The following is a 12,077-nucleotide window of genomic DNA, read 5'->3' on the forward strand; positions in this document are numbered from 1 at the left end:
GGGAAGCCACGCTCTCCTGTCCCCTCCAAACAATTTAACACGTCACTGTGGACCACTATGTGTCCCTGCAGTCAGGTCCCTGCTGCTGCAGCTCACTGGAGCCACCGTCAGCAACACCAGCCCCTTAGTCACTGGGAACTGTTTAGCCAAGATATTTTTTGACATTTTCTGTAAGTGAATTTTGCATTATTTGAATCATCTACGCAGAGCGTGGCGAAAGGCAGCACACGGGAAAGAACAGCCAGGATTACTCATGAGCTTTTTTCTTTTTTTGGGTTGTTGTTGGCTCTAACTTAAACTGCGATCTGTTGAACAGAGAAGTCACACGTCGCTGCAGACGGCTGGAAGAAGCCCCTGCATGGGCTGCAGCAGGGGCTGAAATGGCAAGTGAGTCTTTATAGGTAGAAAGGCTCAGCAATACAAGCATGCTACTCTCCAGCTTTGCATTTGTTCTTTTATTCAGTGCTAATCACCCCATTTATAAAAAAGAGCAGAAATAAAGAAAAAGCAGAAAAGTCTAAGCAAGAGAAAACAGAATCATCCTTCACTGCAACACTGCAGATCCAGGATGAAATGAGGACTGGGATACTCAGTGTAGGGATAAGCAGATTAAGAGGTGAAGGGCAATGGTGAGGAAGTGCTAAAACGGAGGAAATACCCACACAGACACGCAACCTGTTGGTCCTGGGGGATAAAATCAGGGCTCCTGTCAATATTTTCTCACCATAAAAAAAACCCCACAACATATTCACTGCAATTGCAAAGAGCATCTTTCTAGTGCTGTGCTTTTCTGTTGTGCTCACAGCACGAGGTGCTCTTGAAGCTGTAGTAGGGCTTCTTTAGGTGGGCACATCCCCTCAGCAAACACCACTCCCAGCCAGACCACCACACCGATGTGGATCCCAAACACCACGGAGGAATGCTGCTCACTACAACAGAATGAGCCAACATCCCTGCCCAGGGGGGAGCTCCACAGACAGCCCTAATCATTGCATCCTTATAAGAAGGCACTGAGCATCACATGCTGTGCATACAGGTCACCACTGGCTGAAGCTCTGCTAAAAACAAGCAACAAACTGGAATAAAACTTGCCTTTCCTTCCTATTGTGCAGCCTGGTTCAATGGAAAATTTCTCCTGGACCTGCAACTTAAAGCTAACGAGAGATTTATTTTTAAAGCTCTGTCATGAAGAAGAATGAACTCAAAAGAGAAATAATTTGGAAATGGGTGACTTGACTCAGCCACACAGAGGCCTGGCTGGATATAGGGTGCACCCTTACTATATAAAGACCTGTCTGACACCACAGCAGCACAGAACTCCTGCCTGCCCAGGGACATCCTGGCTTTTGATCTGATCACAGGAGGAAAAATCCTCACTCCTGAACATGCTGGAAGGTGCACAGAAAGGAGGACCACTGCTGACCCAGCCAGCCCCAAAGCATCCCCAGCTACCTGCTCCCCCGCCATGAGGGCAGCTACTGGGGCAATATTCCCAGGGGATAAGAAACTGGAAAAACACTCTTTTTTTTAACCTTTTTCCACTACAGGATCTGCTTTTTGGGATCCAGCATTTCGCAGACACACTTCTCATTCTTTAATGTAAGGGAGACCTCCAGTTTCTAAATATGGCCTCACATTTCTGTGCAGGCACAGGAACACATCTCTGGCACACGGTGCTGCACGTACTCCAACAGCTGAGAATGAATAACTGGTGAGGTCCCAAGGGCAGGAGAAAACCTTGCTGGATTTGCTGTTCACCAAGAGAAGAGACCACGTGAATGCAGCCTCGCTGCTCCTCTTCTGTCAACAGGCCCCTTGCAAAGAGCTGAATTAAACTCGGAGCTGATGTTCCCAGAGAAACCTTGGAAATGAAGGAGATGCCACACTGGCATGCCCCTACAGCCTCTCAGTGAAAAGGCCAGAAAGGAGAAGGACCACTATGGTTGTTTAAAAAAGCAGAGAGAGACAGGGGATATTTAATGCCTCATTAAATCATGTTTAATTATCTATTGGCAAGCAATATATTCACCCTTTTTCACCCAGTCCTCCAGCGTTCACTGGTCAGGGAACATAGCCCAGAAACCACCACATTAACACCCAGGAATCACGGGGCAATGTGTCAGAACACAACATACTGTAAAATGTGGCTTCAAGCCACATTAATCACTCAAACATAAATTACAGTTGTGCATCGGCGATCCCAGGGCTACCCAGAGCCCAGGGCACCTGCCTCCAGGAGATCTCCACAACATCACTTCAGCATCTCATATCTTGAGGTAAAGCCACCAGTGCCAAATGGGGGGGGGTTGCCCACGCTCACACAGAGAGTATCAGACACCTGGAACTGTTCCAGTGTTCTACAAGTGACTGGCAGGAGAGGGGTGAAAGGAAAAGACTGGGGATTTATGGCCATTAATAACACCCATCGTTTGAATGTAGCACTAATAACTCCCTGGCACCCTGAAGCACAGCCCTTTTGCTCATGGGGCTGCTGAACCATAGCATAAATACTTCAGACTGGGCCCTTAATTCACAAACCCGACAGGTTTTACTGAAAAAATCAGGCATTAACATGCTGCAAGGTATAAAACCGAGACAATGAACCAACTGAGAAATAGGTTCTTAGGAAGAGCAGCACATGAACATCCTCACAATTCCTGTAAGTCAGGTTTCTTTGTTTGGGTTTTTTTGGGTTTTTTTCTTTGTTTCATTCATGTGGTGATGCTGCTGGTAGAGTGGGGCTGAAGAAGGCTTCTGACAACAGCCACCCATCCCTCTGCACTGCTCCTGCCAGCAAAATCCTCTGCTGAGCACCGTGTGATCCCTCTGCTTCCCTTAACTCCTTCTTTGCTCCACTGCATCTGTTTTCTTACAGTATTGACCAGAAAACCATCTACTGTAACATTACTGTAGAATGAATACAGCCCTGTATCATACTTTCATTCTTGCACTACTTGCTTCTCACCTCCTCAGACCTGATGGTCTGTTTTCCATTAATAAAATTTAAACATTTACATTAAAACTTTATATTATTTTAAATAATTTACGTATTACATATTATTTAAATATCTCCACTACAGAACTCAGTAGCTGCTGAAAGATTTTTCTCTCCTGACAAAGCTGGGAAACCAAGCAGAATATTTTTAATCCTCCCTGAAACTTCCTATTTTCCACTTGCTAAAGGTCCTTGATCAAAGGTTGGTGATGATCTTACATGGCACAGAGCATGGAGGGAACAAATTTATTCTCAAATATTTAAAATATTTTATATTTTCATATTATGCTACATTCATAATGAAAAAAAATACAAAGAATCTCTTCAATTTTCCTGAGTAGAGGTCAAAACGTGGGCCAGTACTGATGTTTAACAGCTCTCACCTCTTCAGACAGTCACAAGTACAGCAAGTGCATTCAGAATAGCTTGGGGACAAAAGCAGGGACTTTAAAAAGAAAGGAATTTTGCAAAGACCACACACGTATAAACGTTTTTTCATGTCAGGGGGTGAATTGCATGCATCTAAATTGCATCTGATGAATAAGATTTCAACATTTAAAAAAGCACAACATAAATGTAAAGAAGAATGCAAAGGGGTTTTATACTCCCAAAGCAGTGTTAAGCAAACCTTATATATATTAGGCAGCCAGGCATTTTGAGTTTTCTTTCAGCACTACAGCACATCTTCTAATGCTGTGCCACTGCTCTTGATGAAAATTCAACACCAAGTTTCACATTTTTTCAGCTTAGCACTGAGGATGGAGAGGAAATGAATCGGAAGAAACAAAAAAGTATTTAAGAGAACACTGAAGAGGGAATTAATTTCTCAAATTAGCAGTGTGCAGTGGCACTTCAAACCCCAGAGGCACAGTAAAGATGCCTGCAGGTCACTCCGTATGGTACCAAACAGAGCAAATCCAATCAGATGAACATGCTGCAGGATCAGTCAGGCGAAAGCCACAGGAGTGGCATTACAAAGGGAAAGATGTATAAAAAGAGGATTTTCAAAACCTATTGTGCTGCCTTGAAACTGAGCTATGCCCCCCCCAGGAGGAGATGACAGCCTTGCCCATATAGTCTTGCAGAACAGGCTGTCCAAAAAAAGCCCTCAAAGACAACATGGAGGAAAACTAGAAAAAAAGTTTTAATGAGAAAATAAAAATACTACTCGACCATTAGGGCTGCAATACTGTATTTAAAATAACACAGCTCCACTGAAAAGCCTGTCTCACACCCAGGCATGTAAACAAACTGTTAAATTTTACTATGCTATTTCAAAACTTCTTGTCTTTAATGGTGTCACCATAGCTCCCTGCTTCCCATTTCCCCTTGCTTGAAATAAGTGCCTATGGCGAGAGCACTGACCTTCAGGAATAAGGAATGAATGGGAAAACCGTCAGGCCAGCACGCGACCAAAGTGAAAACGATGGCAACAGTTATTGCAGAGCACAGAGAGGCACAGAGGGAAGAATATGATTATCTACGTGTAAAACATTGAGTGGCACCAAGAGCAGACAGGAACTTGTGTTTGCCCAGTCTTGTGAAACAAGAGCGAGCTGGTGCTCAAAGGGATAAAAAGAGCAAAGAAAAAGAACCGAAAAAGATTGTTTGGTTTTGTTTTGTTTTGCTCAAGCAATGATCAGCTCAAAATGCCACAGAGGCCAACGGCTTCATCATGATGGAAATCCACTACATGCCTTTAAGATAAAATGGCCATCAAGTCACATGAATAAGAAAAAGGAAAAATAATTTTTCAAAGGCATGTACCTGCTTCTGAGCAGAAGGTATCACCTAATGACCCCGAGTGAAGGTATTTTGCTAGGAGATACAGTTAACCCTCCTCTGAAAAATCTGTGCTTGCTACTTGTAAGTGGCAGTATGGAGTGTGATGGACTACAACTCATGCACTAAGGCCGTTATTTTATTTATATATCTGAAAGATATATAAGAAAACAATTTTATAATATATATATTTAGAAAATAGAATTCAAAAGACAAACAAAACTTTACATAAACACCAGGACCTCAAAAGGGTTTAAGAAGTCAACACACACAGCTATGTGATGCCAGACAAGTACTGGAGTTCCCAACTCATCACACCTGCAATTTCTGGCAGTCCCACAGGAGGGGATCTACCAAGGAAAAGACAATTTTGGTTTTCCTGGGTTTGGTTTTCTTAGAAAATGTGGTATTTTTGATTACTTAATCCTGCTACAAAGCCTTGAAAGCAGACAGAGAAGGTACAAATCTTCATCTACTTCAGCACAAAGTATAAACATCAACTGTTCACCTTAAAATATATTCATAAGGAAATGCAAACAACCTCATCAGCAATACTGTGCAGCCACCCTGCAGCACCTGCTGGGGCTGAGGGACCAGACTGGGTGCATTGCCCTGTGGGGAGAGTCAAGCAGGGGAGCAGGTGGGACCAGCAAGTCCATCCTTGGGCGCTTCTGAGACCCAGTTGGATAGAGCCTGGAGCTTCCTTGTCTGATATCTGCTTTTAAAAGACTTGATCTTAAGTGTCTTTTCCAATCTAAATTATTTTATTATTTCAGTAGAGGTTAGATTAGCTGACCTCTGGAGATCCTTTCCAATCAGTTCCTGCCACCAAAAAAGAGAGCAACCTCCATTCTACCTTCCATTAACCCTTTTGAACACCACCAGATTGCTGCAGGTGCTTCACTGTGTGACTCTAGAATAGCAGCACAAGTGATTCTGCTGGGGAAAGTAAGTCAGTCTTCAATGAGGCAACAGCCACTGTTGCTCCCCTGGCCAGCCCATCACAGAGGCTGCCAACACAAGCTGCAGACAGCAATCTTGGACAACTGATTTCAGCACCCAGCTCCCTCAGTGACCTACTAACAAGTCATAAGGTTGCATGCTGATAAAATGCATATTAAACTCAGGACAAATAATAATAAATAATAAACAATAAACCCCCCACACATTGGTTTTGGTGCCAGCTCCAATATTTTATATTTGATATTTAAAAATGCTCAGCACTCAATCACATTTCAGAGGACACAGAGACCTAGAGATGTTAGGACATGGCCTGGAGACTAGGAGATGGTCCAGAGATGCTAAACAGGTATATAATGTAGGTATCTGTAAGAGATCTGTAAGAGAGACTTGAGTAGGGGCCACTGCAGGAAAGCTCTGGGGGCATGACAGAGGAGACAGGCCCAGACTGACCTGAAACTGACCAACTGGGACATTTTTTGTTTGTTTATTTGCTATATCTAACTGCTACTATTCATACAACAAAACAAACTTACAAGGAAACAAACGATTAGCAAATCAGTTTAGAAGTGAAACAGGAGTGTGACCCATAGCATTACCTTGCAGGAGCCTGAATTTCCACCTCAGAGCCCTTTGTTAGGATCTGAGAATTTATACTGCTCTTCACAAGGGCCAGTATCTCACTTACAAGGGTACAAAATCAGCACCCAGTTAATTATATTTCACTGTACCTGGGCTATCAGCTGCCTCAACTCTCCTTCCACAGGAGAAAGGGGCTGGAAGTCCAGAGTCTCTCTCAAACAACAGCGTTCAGAAACCTCTCTTCCTGCAGCAAGCATTGCGTGCTAACCAGAAGCAGCTACCAGCACTAAAACAGATACCCAGGGGACTTCAGTGTGGAAGACAACACAATTCAGCCACTGGAGTAGCACCATGGCTTTCTAAAGCATGGCTTGGAGTCTGAGAGTAGGAATCCCCACGCTTTGGCTCTTAGCTGCAGAAAGCACCCACATCCCTTCCCACCCTGCGTGGAGGTCACGCAGACATCCACAGGTCATCCTGGGGAGCCCCATGTCCCAGCACCCCGGGTTGGTGCCACTGCAGGGTCATCCCTCAGGGAACCTGGCACCACCATTTCATACATTCTATGTGACACATAGCACTCCCCGAGCAAGACACCATCTCCTGCATGACTTTGCAGTTTTCTCCTGCTGCTGAGCCTGATGCTGACTGAAATTCACCTGCTGCAAAAATCTCTCCCCTTGGGACGAGTCAGGGCCTGAAGAGATGGACACCCTGGGGTCTGCCAACCCCCTGCTCTCCTCCCACTGTCAAGCCCTTTGACTTCAGGGGGTTTTGTGCACATTGACCTCACTGCAGCCACGTGTTTTGGGGTCACAGAGACTGAACGTCTCTGCTGCACTACTGTTTCACAGTTGTCACTGGGGTTGGAAAAGACATTTAAGATGATATTGTCCAACCATTAACCTAACTATCATATCACTCAAAACAACATCTACATCTCTTTTAAACACCTCCAGGGATGGTGATTCAACCACCTCCCTCAGCAGCCTGTTCCAGTATTTGATAACCCTTTAAGTGAAGAAGCTTCTTCTAACATCCAATCTAAAACCTCCCCTGGTGCAACTTGAGGCTGTTCCCTCACATCCTATCATTTTCTTTTAACTAATTTACCTCCCCCATCTCATTATGGCTCACATCATCACTATTATCCCCTGAGGAACAAGCCGAGCCCTTGCTCTTCAGCAATGCTTTGCCCAGAAGCAAAGGTGAAGTTCCTGCACTCTAAGAAAACCAAACCAAAACACGAGGCCCTCTCCCTACCATCCATGGCGGAGGCTGCCCCAGTGCCCACCGGGAATGCTGCCCGAGGGAGCGGAGGCCTTACCTGGGTCAGGTGTGGGTTGGGGTTGAAGCCACACTGGTTGCAGACTTTGCTGTGACACTGGGTGCAGGCATTGAAGTTGGGCTGGCCAGATGTGGAGGTGAGCTCTGTTGTCTTGCAGATGGGGCAGAGCGTACTGCTGGGGAGCGGGGCAATCTGCGGCACCGAGTAGGGAGAAGTGGGGGTACTGGCCCGTTCTGGTGAGACCGAGGGGGACCTCCCCGAGCCCTGGGTCCTGCTGTCCACCTGCAGCATCTTCCGCTGCCCCTCCGCCGGTGGTGGTCCGGGCTGGCCCTGGCCCTGGCCCCGGCCCCTCATGTCCCGGGGGCTGGGGGAGCTGGAGGCAGCCTGGGACAGGGAGGGGGATGCCGAGCGCTGGCCTGGGGCCTGATCTGGCTGCTCCAGTCTCCTCGTCGTGCTGAAACATCGTTAAAAATACACAATAAACCCGGGTTTAGTACATTGACAGAAACCATTTAAAGCACCCACCTTGTCCACCCCCCAGCCCCAGCTCAGCCTGGCCAAACCACACTGCCAACCAGGGACATTGCTCATCTTGGCAGGAGGGTCCACTTTACCTCATGAAACAAGGCACAATTTCAGCTTTCTCTTAGCTAACCCAGCAGCAGAGCTGTAATCAAATTATCTGGCGTATTCCCAGCTGAACTCTAGTCAGAAAGTCTCACAGAAAATAAGAAGCTCAGCCTGCTGCCAGTCCAGGGCTCCCCGGAATTTCTCCAGTACTATCCAATGCTGGAAGAGTTGGCACCAACCATGGTTTGCAGGTTGTGGAGCCCTTTCTGCAGGGAGATGGGCAACATGTGCTAAGCCATTTTCTCACAAACTACTTCTGTAAGTTGCTGTGAAGCAACAAGACGGGAAAGAGCTCTGTCTACTGAGGGAAAACGCAGAACAAGCAGGAGAACTACTTATAATTTCTGGTCTGACAGGCTGCACCTGGGCAAGTCACAGGTGAAAGAAACCAAGGGCTTGTTTCCACAGCAGTGGGAGATTAAGAGAGAGGGCGCCATCTCTGCTGTATTAATCATTAGTAAAGCCAGAAGGGTGGGGAATGTAGGTCTTGGCTAGGCAGAAAACCATCTGGGAAGGTTTTCTGTTGCCAGGACAGGGTGAGGAAGCCTCCCTGTGTAAACCCCAGCTTGCCAGAAGGAGCAAGGCTGAGCCTGACTCTGGACCTGTCACTGCCCTGTAACATGTTCAGGATGCTCAGCACCCTCTTGTGGGTGCTCCCTGACACCCCAGAGCTCCAGTGGTCTGAGAAGCTTCGTCTGCCAAAGGTTTTGAGTTCTTATCCTCAAGACTACAGTTCTCTTGTACTCTTGAGGTCTTGTACTGCAGAGCCTGGATTGAAGTCCTGCACACCCCACCTCCCATGTGATTCCAGAGCAGGTACCCTGCAATGTGCTGCTGATGGACCACAGGAGAATGACAGTGCTGTGATGGAAGACCTTTCTCTAATTACAGAATAATTCAGTGCATGTGCTTATCAGTAATGCCACAAGTGTTTCTCAAAAAGGCAGCAGCTCTAATGCCCTCGCTAGGGTGATCTACAGCTGTTTAAGGAAAAATATTACTCAGAATCTCAAATTTAATAAATTGTTGATTTACCCAAGCAGGGTCTGACCTTATAAAGGTTTAAAGTGGAAACTTAAATGCATAAAACTAATGAAATTCAAAGTGCATGTTGCCACAGTAATAGGAAGTCAGGTGAAAATAAATATTAAAATAGCACTTTGGGAATACTTTTCAGCTGCAGATTGAAACCTACTTCTCTGAAGGAGGAATCACCCAATGATAATAAAGAAAGCAATGAGGGCCTAACAGAGCTGCGCCAGACTTTAGAGCAAACAACCCCCGGCCCTGCAGCAAGACCTCCCCAGTAAGTGTGGTTTGCACACTGTGCTCCTCCATCATCAGCTCCGATGCCCTTGAGCTCAGAATTGACATTTGCCTCCTGATACTGAGGGCTGCAAAGCTGCTGCCCCAGAAAACACATGGCACCCTTAGCTGGTGGAGATGGGGGAGCTTAGTCCCAGGCATTAGGAGAAAGTGATGGCGGAAAGCAAAAGGCATTTTCTATCCTTCAATGTAATTCTTCAAAGCATTTATGTATTAGAATACACACTAGCCTAATGGTGTATTAAACAACATATATTTTATATTATCATATATATACATGAGAAACATATTTTCAAATAACATTATCTGGAAAAATTAACATATATTTGGTCAAGTAACTGTTGAACAAGAGAATGGCTATTCCACTGCAAATTTTAAAATCCGTTTTTTTTTTTTGTGTGCCATTTGGAATGAAAAAATCTGTTTGCCATAAAGGGGGAATTCTGACCCTGAACCAGCTCTCCCCACAGAAATACCACTCAGCTATGGTTTTACTCCCCAGCTCAATGAAAAATGTGAAAAACTTGGAGCAGCTACCCAGAGAGGAAGTGTTAGCTCTATATTAGTAGTTACCACCTATTTCTTGCAGCTTGTATTTAATAGTACTAGCAGTCTGGCTTATTAAGTTCAAGCACTTTTTAAAAAATAAAGAGTAAATGTTTTGCTTAATGATTTTTTTTGCCATTATCAGTGCAAGAAGTGCCATGCTTCTGATGGTCGGCTCTGTCACAGGGAGCTGTCACACAAGGCACAGAGAAGTTTCCTACATCTCCTGCCCAAACCAGAGTCTATGGCTCTCTTGAAAAAGCAAAAACCCATGAGAAAAATACATAAGGTGCTGTTACTTAGCTTTAATCATCATCCCTGGTGCAGAAGAGGGAGAAGGGCAGTTGGGCACTCACTTCCTGGCAGGATAGGGCTGCTATGTAAATGCCTCCCAGCTTGGGATGGACGTACCCCCTGGCTTCCTTCACATTTTCAGATGCAAAGAAATACCATGCATTATCTCCATCTTGCCCCCAGCAGCGGTTTCACTCATATTATCACTGCATTCATTTATTTGATGCTTATCCAAGATGCCTCAGCCATCCCATGACACAAGCTGGCCTGTCTCTAGAAGCAGCTGAATGTGTCTGTGAAATTTTAAGACCAGAAGGAATCATCTGGTCTGTCAATACAGTAACACAATGCAGGAGAGATGCCCCAGGAATGAACATGAGAACAGTCATACTGAGTCAGATGTAGGCCCACGCTTGTTGCATCTTTTGCTAGGATGTTCTGATGTCTCTACATCTCATTCCCACATACAAACCCTTTTTTCTGTTGTTACACAAGTCCAAGCGGCGGCTCAGCCCCTTCTTGCCACACAGCTCTCCTAATCACCAATAAAAGCATTAATGAACATTAGGCTGCTAACCCTTTCCAAAGGAATTTGCACTACTAGGTAATTCATTAACAATTAGATTTAGATGTCTTAACAAGGCAGGATTTCCCCCGTTGGTATTGATTTTTCACCACCCTAATTGCTGAATCATAAACATTGGGCAATGCTCAGTCAAACATCTCCGCAGGGCCCAAATTCAGCAGCACTCTCACACTTACCTGTGATTGTTACACAGTTACACAGTTAACTCTCACAGAGTTGTAATTTTGTCCAAGAATACCAAGTGTGTTTGGCTAAGCTTATTAACAACTATACTGTCGAGCTTTCCATTTATTGTATTCTGTCCATTAATGTTTTATCAAGAGGTCAAGCAGGCAGCTCTCCTAACCTTCCCACAACCACCATCAGGCTGGGCATTAGGGAAAATGCCATTTTCTTCCTTTTCCTTTTTTTTTTTTTAATTTTTAAATTGAAAAATGATGGCTTTCTTCTAAAACCTCCCCTATTTTCCAGCATAAAGCTGCCACAACATCAAACCACCCCCATCCTGACACAATGCACTGCAAAGCACCCACAAAAATGAACCCTTGCTTGCCACGTAGCCCAGAGCTAAAAATTACCCTGAGGGATTGATCTGTACCCAGGTCTGCTTCTCTGTCTGACAATGCTGATTTAAAAGGTGCAGAATGAACCTTGTTCTACTCAGGAATGAGCACGGATATGGAACCAGCTTTTCTATTTAGGTGCAAACGTCCTGGCAGGATGGGAGGAGATGGAGAAGGACCAGGAGGGAAGAGCTGTTGGAGATGATCAGAAGCATGAAGAGCATAATGAAAAGCAAGGGTCAAAGTGATACTTCACAAAATTGAGCTCAGCTGTGCAGGATGTCACAAGCACCTTGGAGTTTTTATGTTTTCCCTTCTGTAAAACTGTCATCTTTTCATTGAAATAAGAAGAAACAGGAAGGCTTTAAAACCAAAATCCTATTTACAGCCAAACCAATTGTTAGATTTTCAGTAGTCTGGTTGAAATTTCATTTCAGAAAATGATGGTTTGTCCTAAACATAACTTCTGATGACATGGCCATGCCAGTGAAAAGACAACAGTGGCTTTAAGAAAGATGAAATACA

General features: G+C 44.9%; 1 protein-coding gene across 1 annotated transcript in view; it reads right to left on the reverse strand.

Annotated features, from left to right (window-relative positions):
- Positions 1-12,077, reverse strand: part of BSN (bassoon presynaptic cytomatrix protein) — an 87,297-nt gene that overhangs the window by 57,692 nt on the left and 17,528 nt on the right. Inside the window, 1 exon segment of the mRNA XM_030458630.1 lies at positions 7,647-8,061. Coding sequence (XP_030314490.1) covers positions 7,647-8,061 — 415 coding nt within the window.

This window comes from Calypte anna, chromosome 12 (assembly GCF_003957555.1).
Source record: "Calypte anna isolate BGI_N300 chromosome 12, bCalAnn1_v1.p, whole genome shotgun sequence".
Taxonomy (NCBI): Eukaryota; Metazoa; Chordata; class Aves; order Apodiformes; family Trochilidae; genus Calypte; species Calypte anna.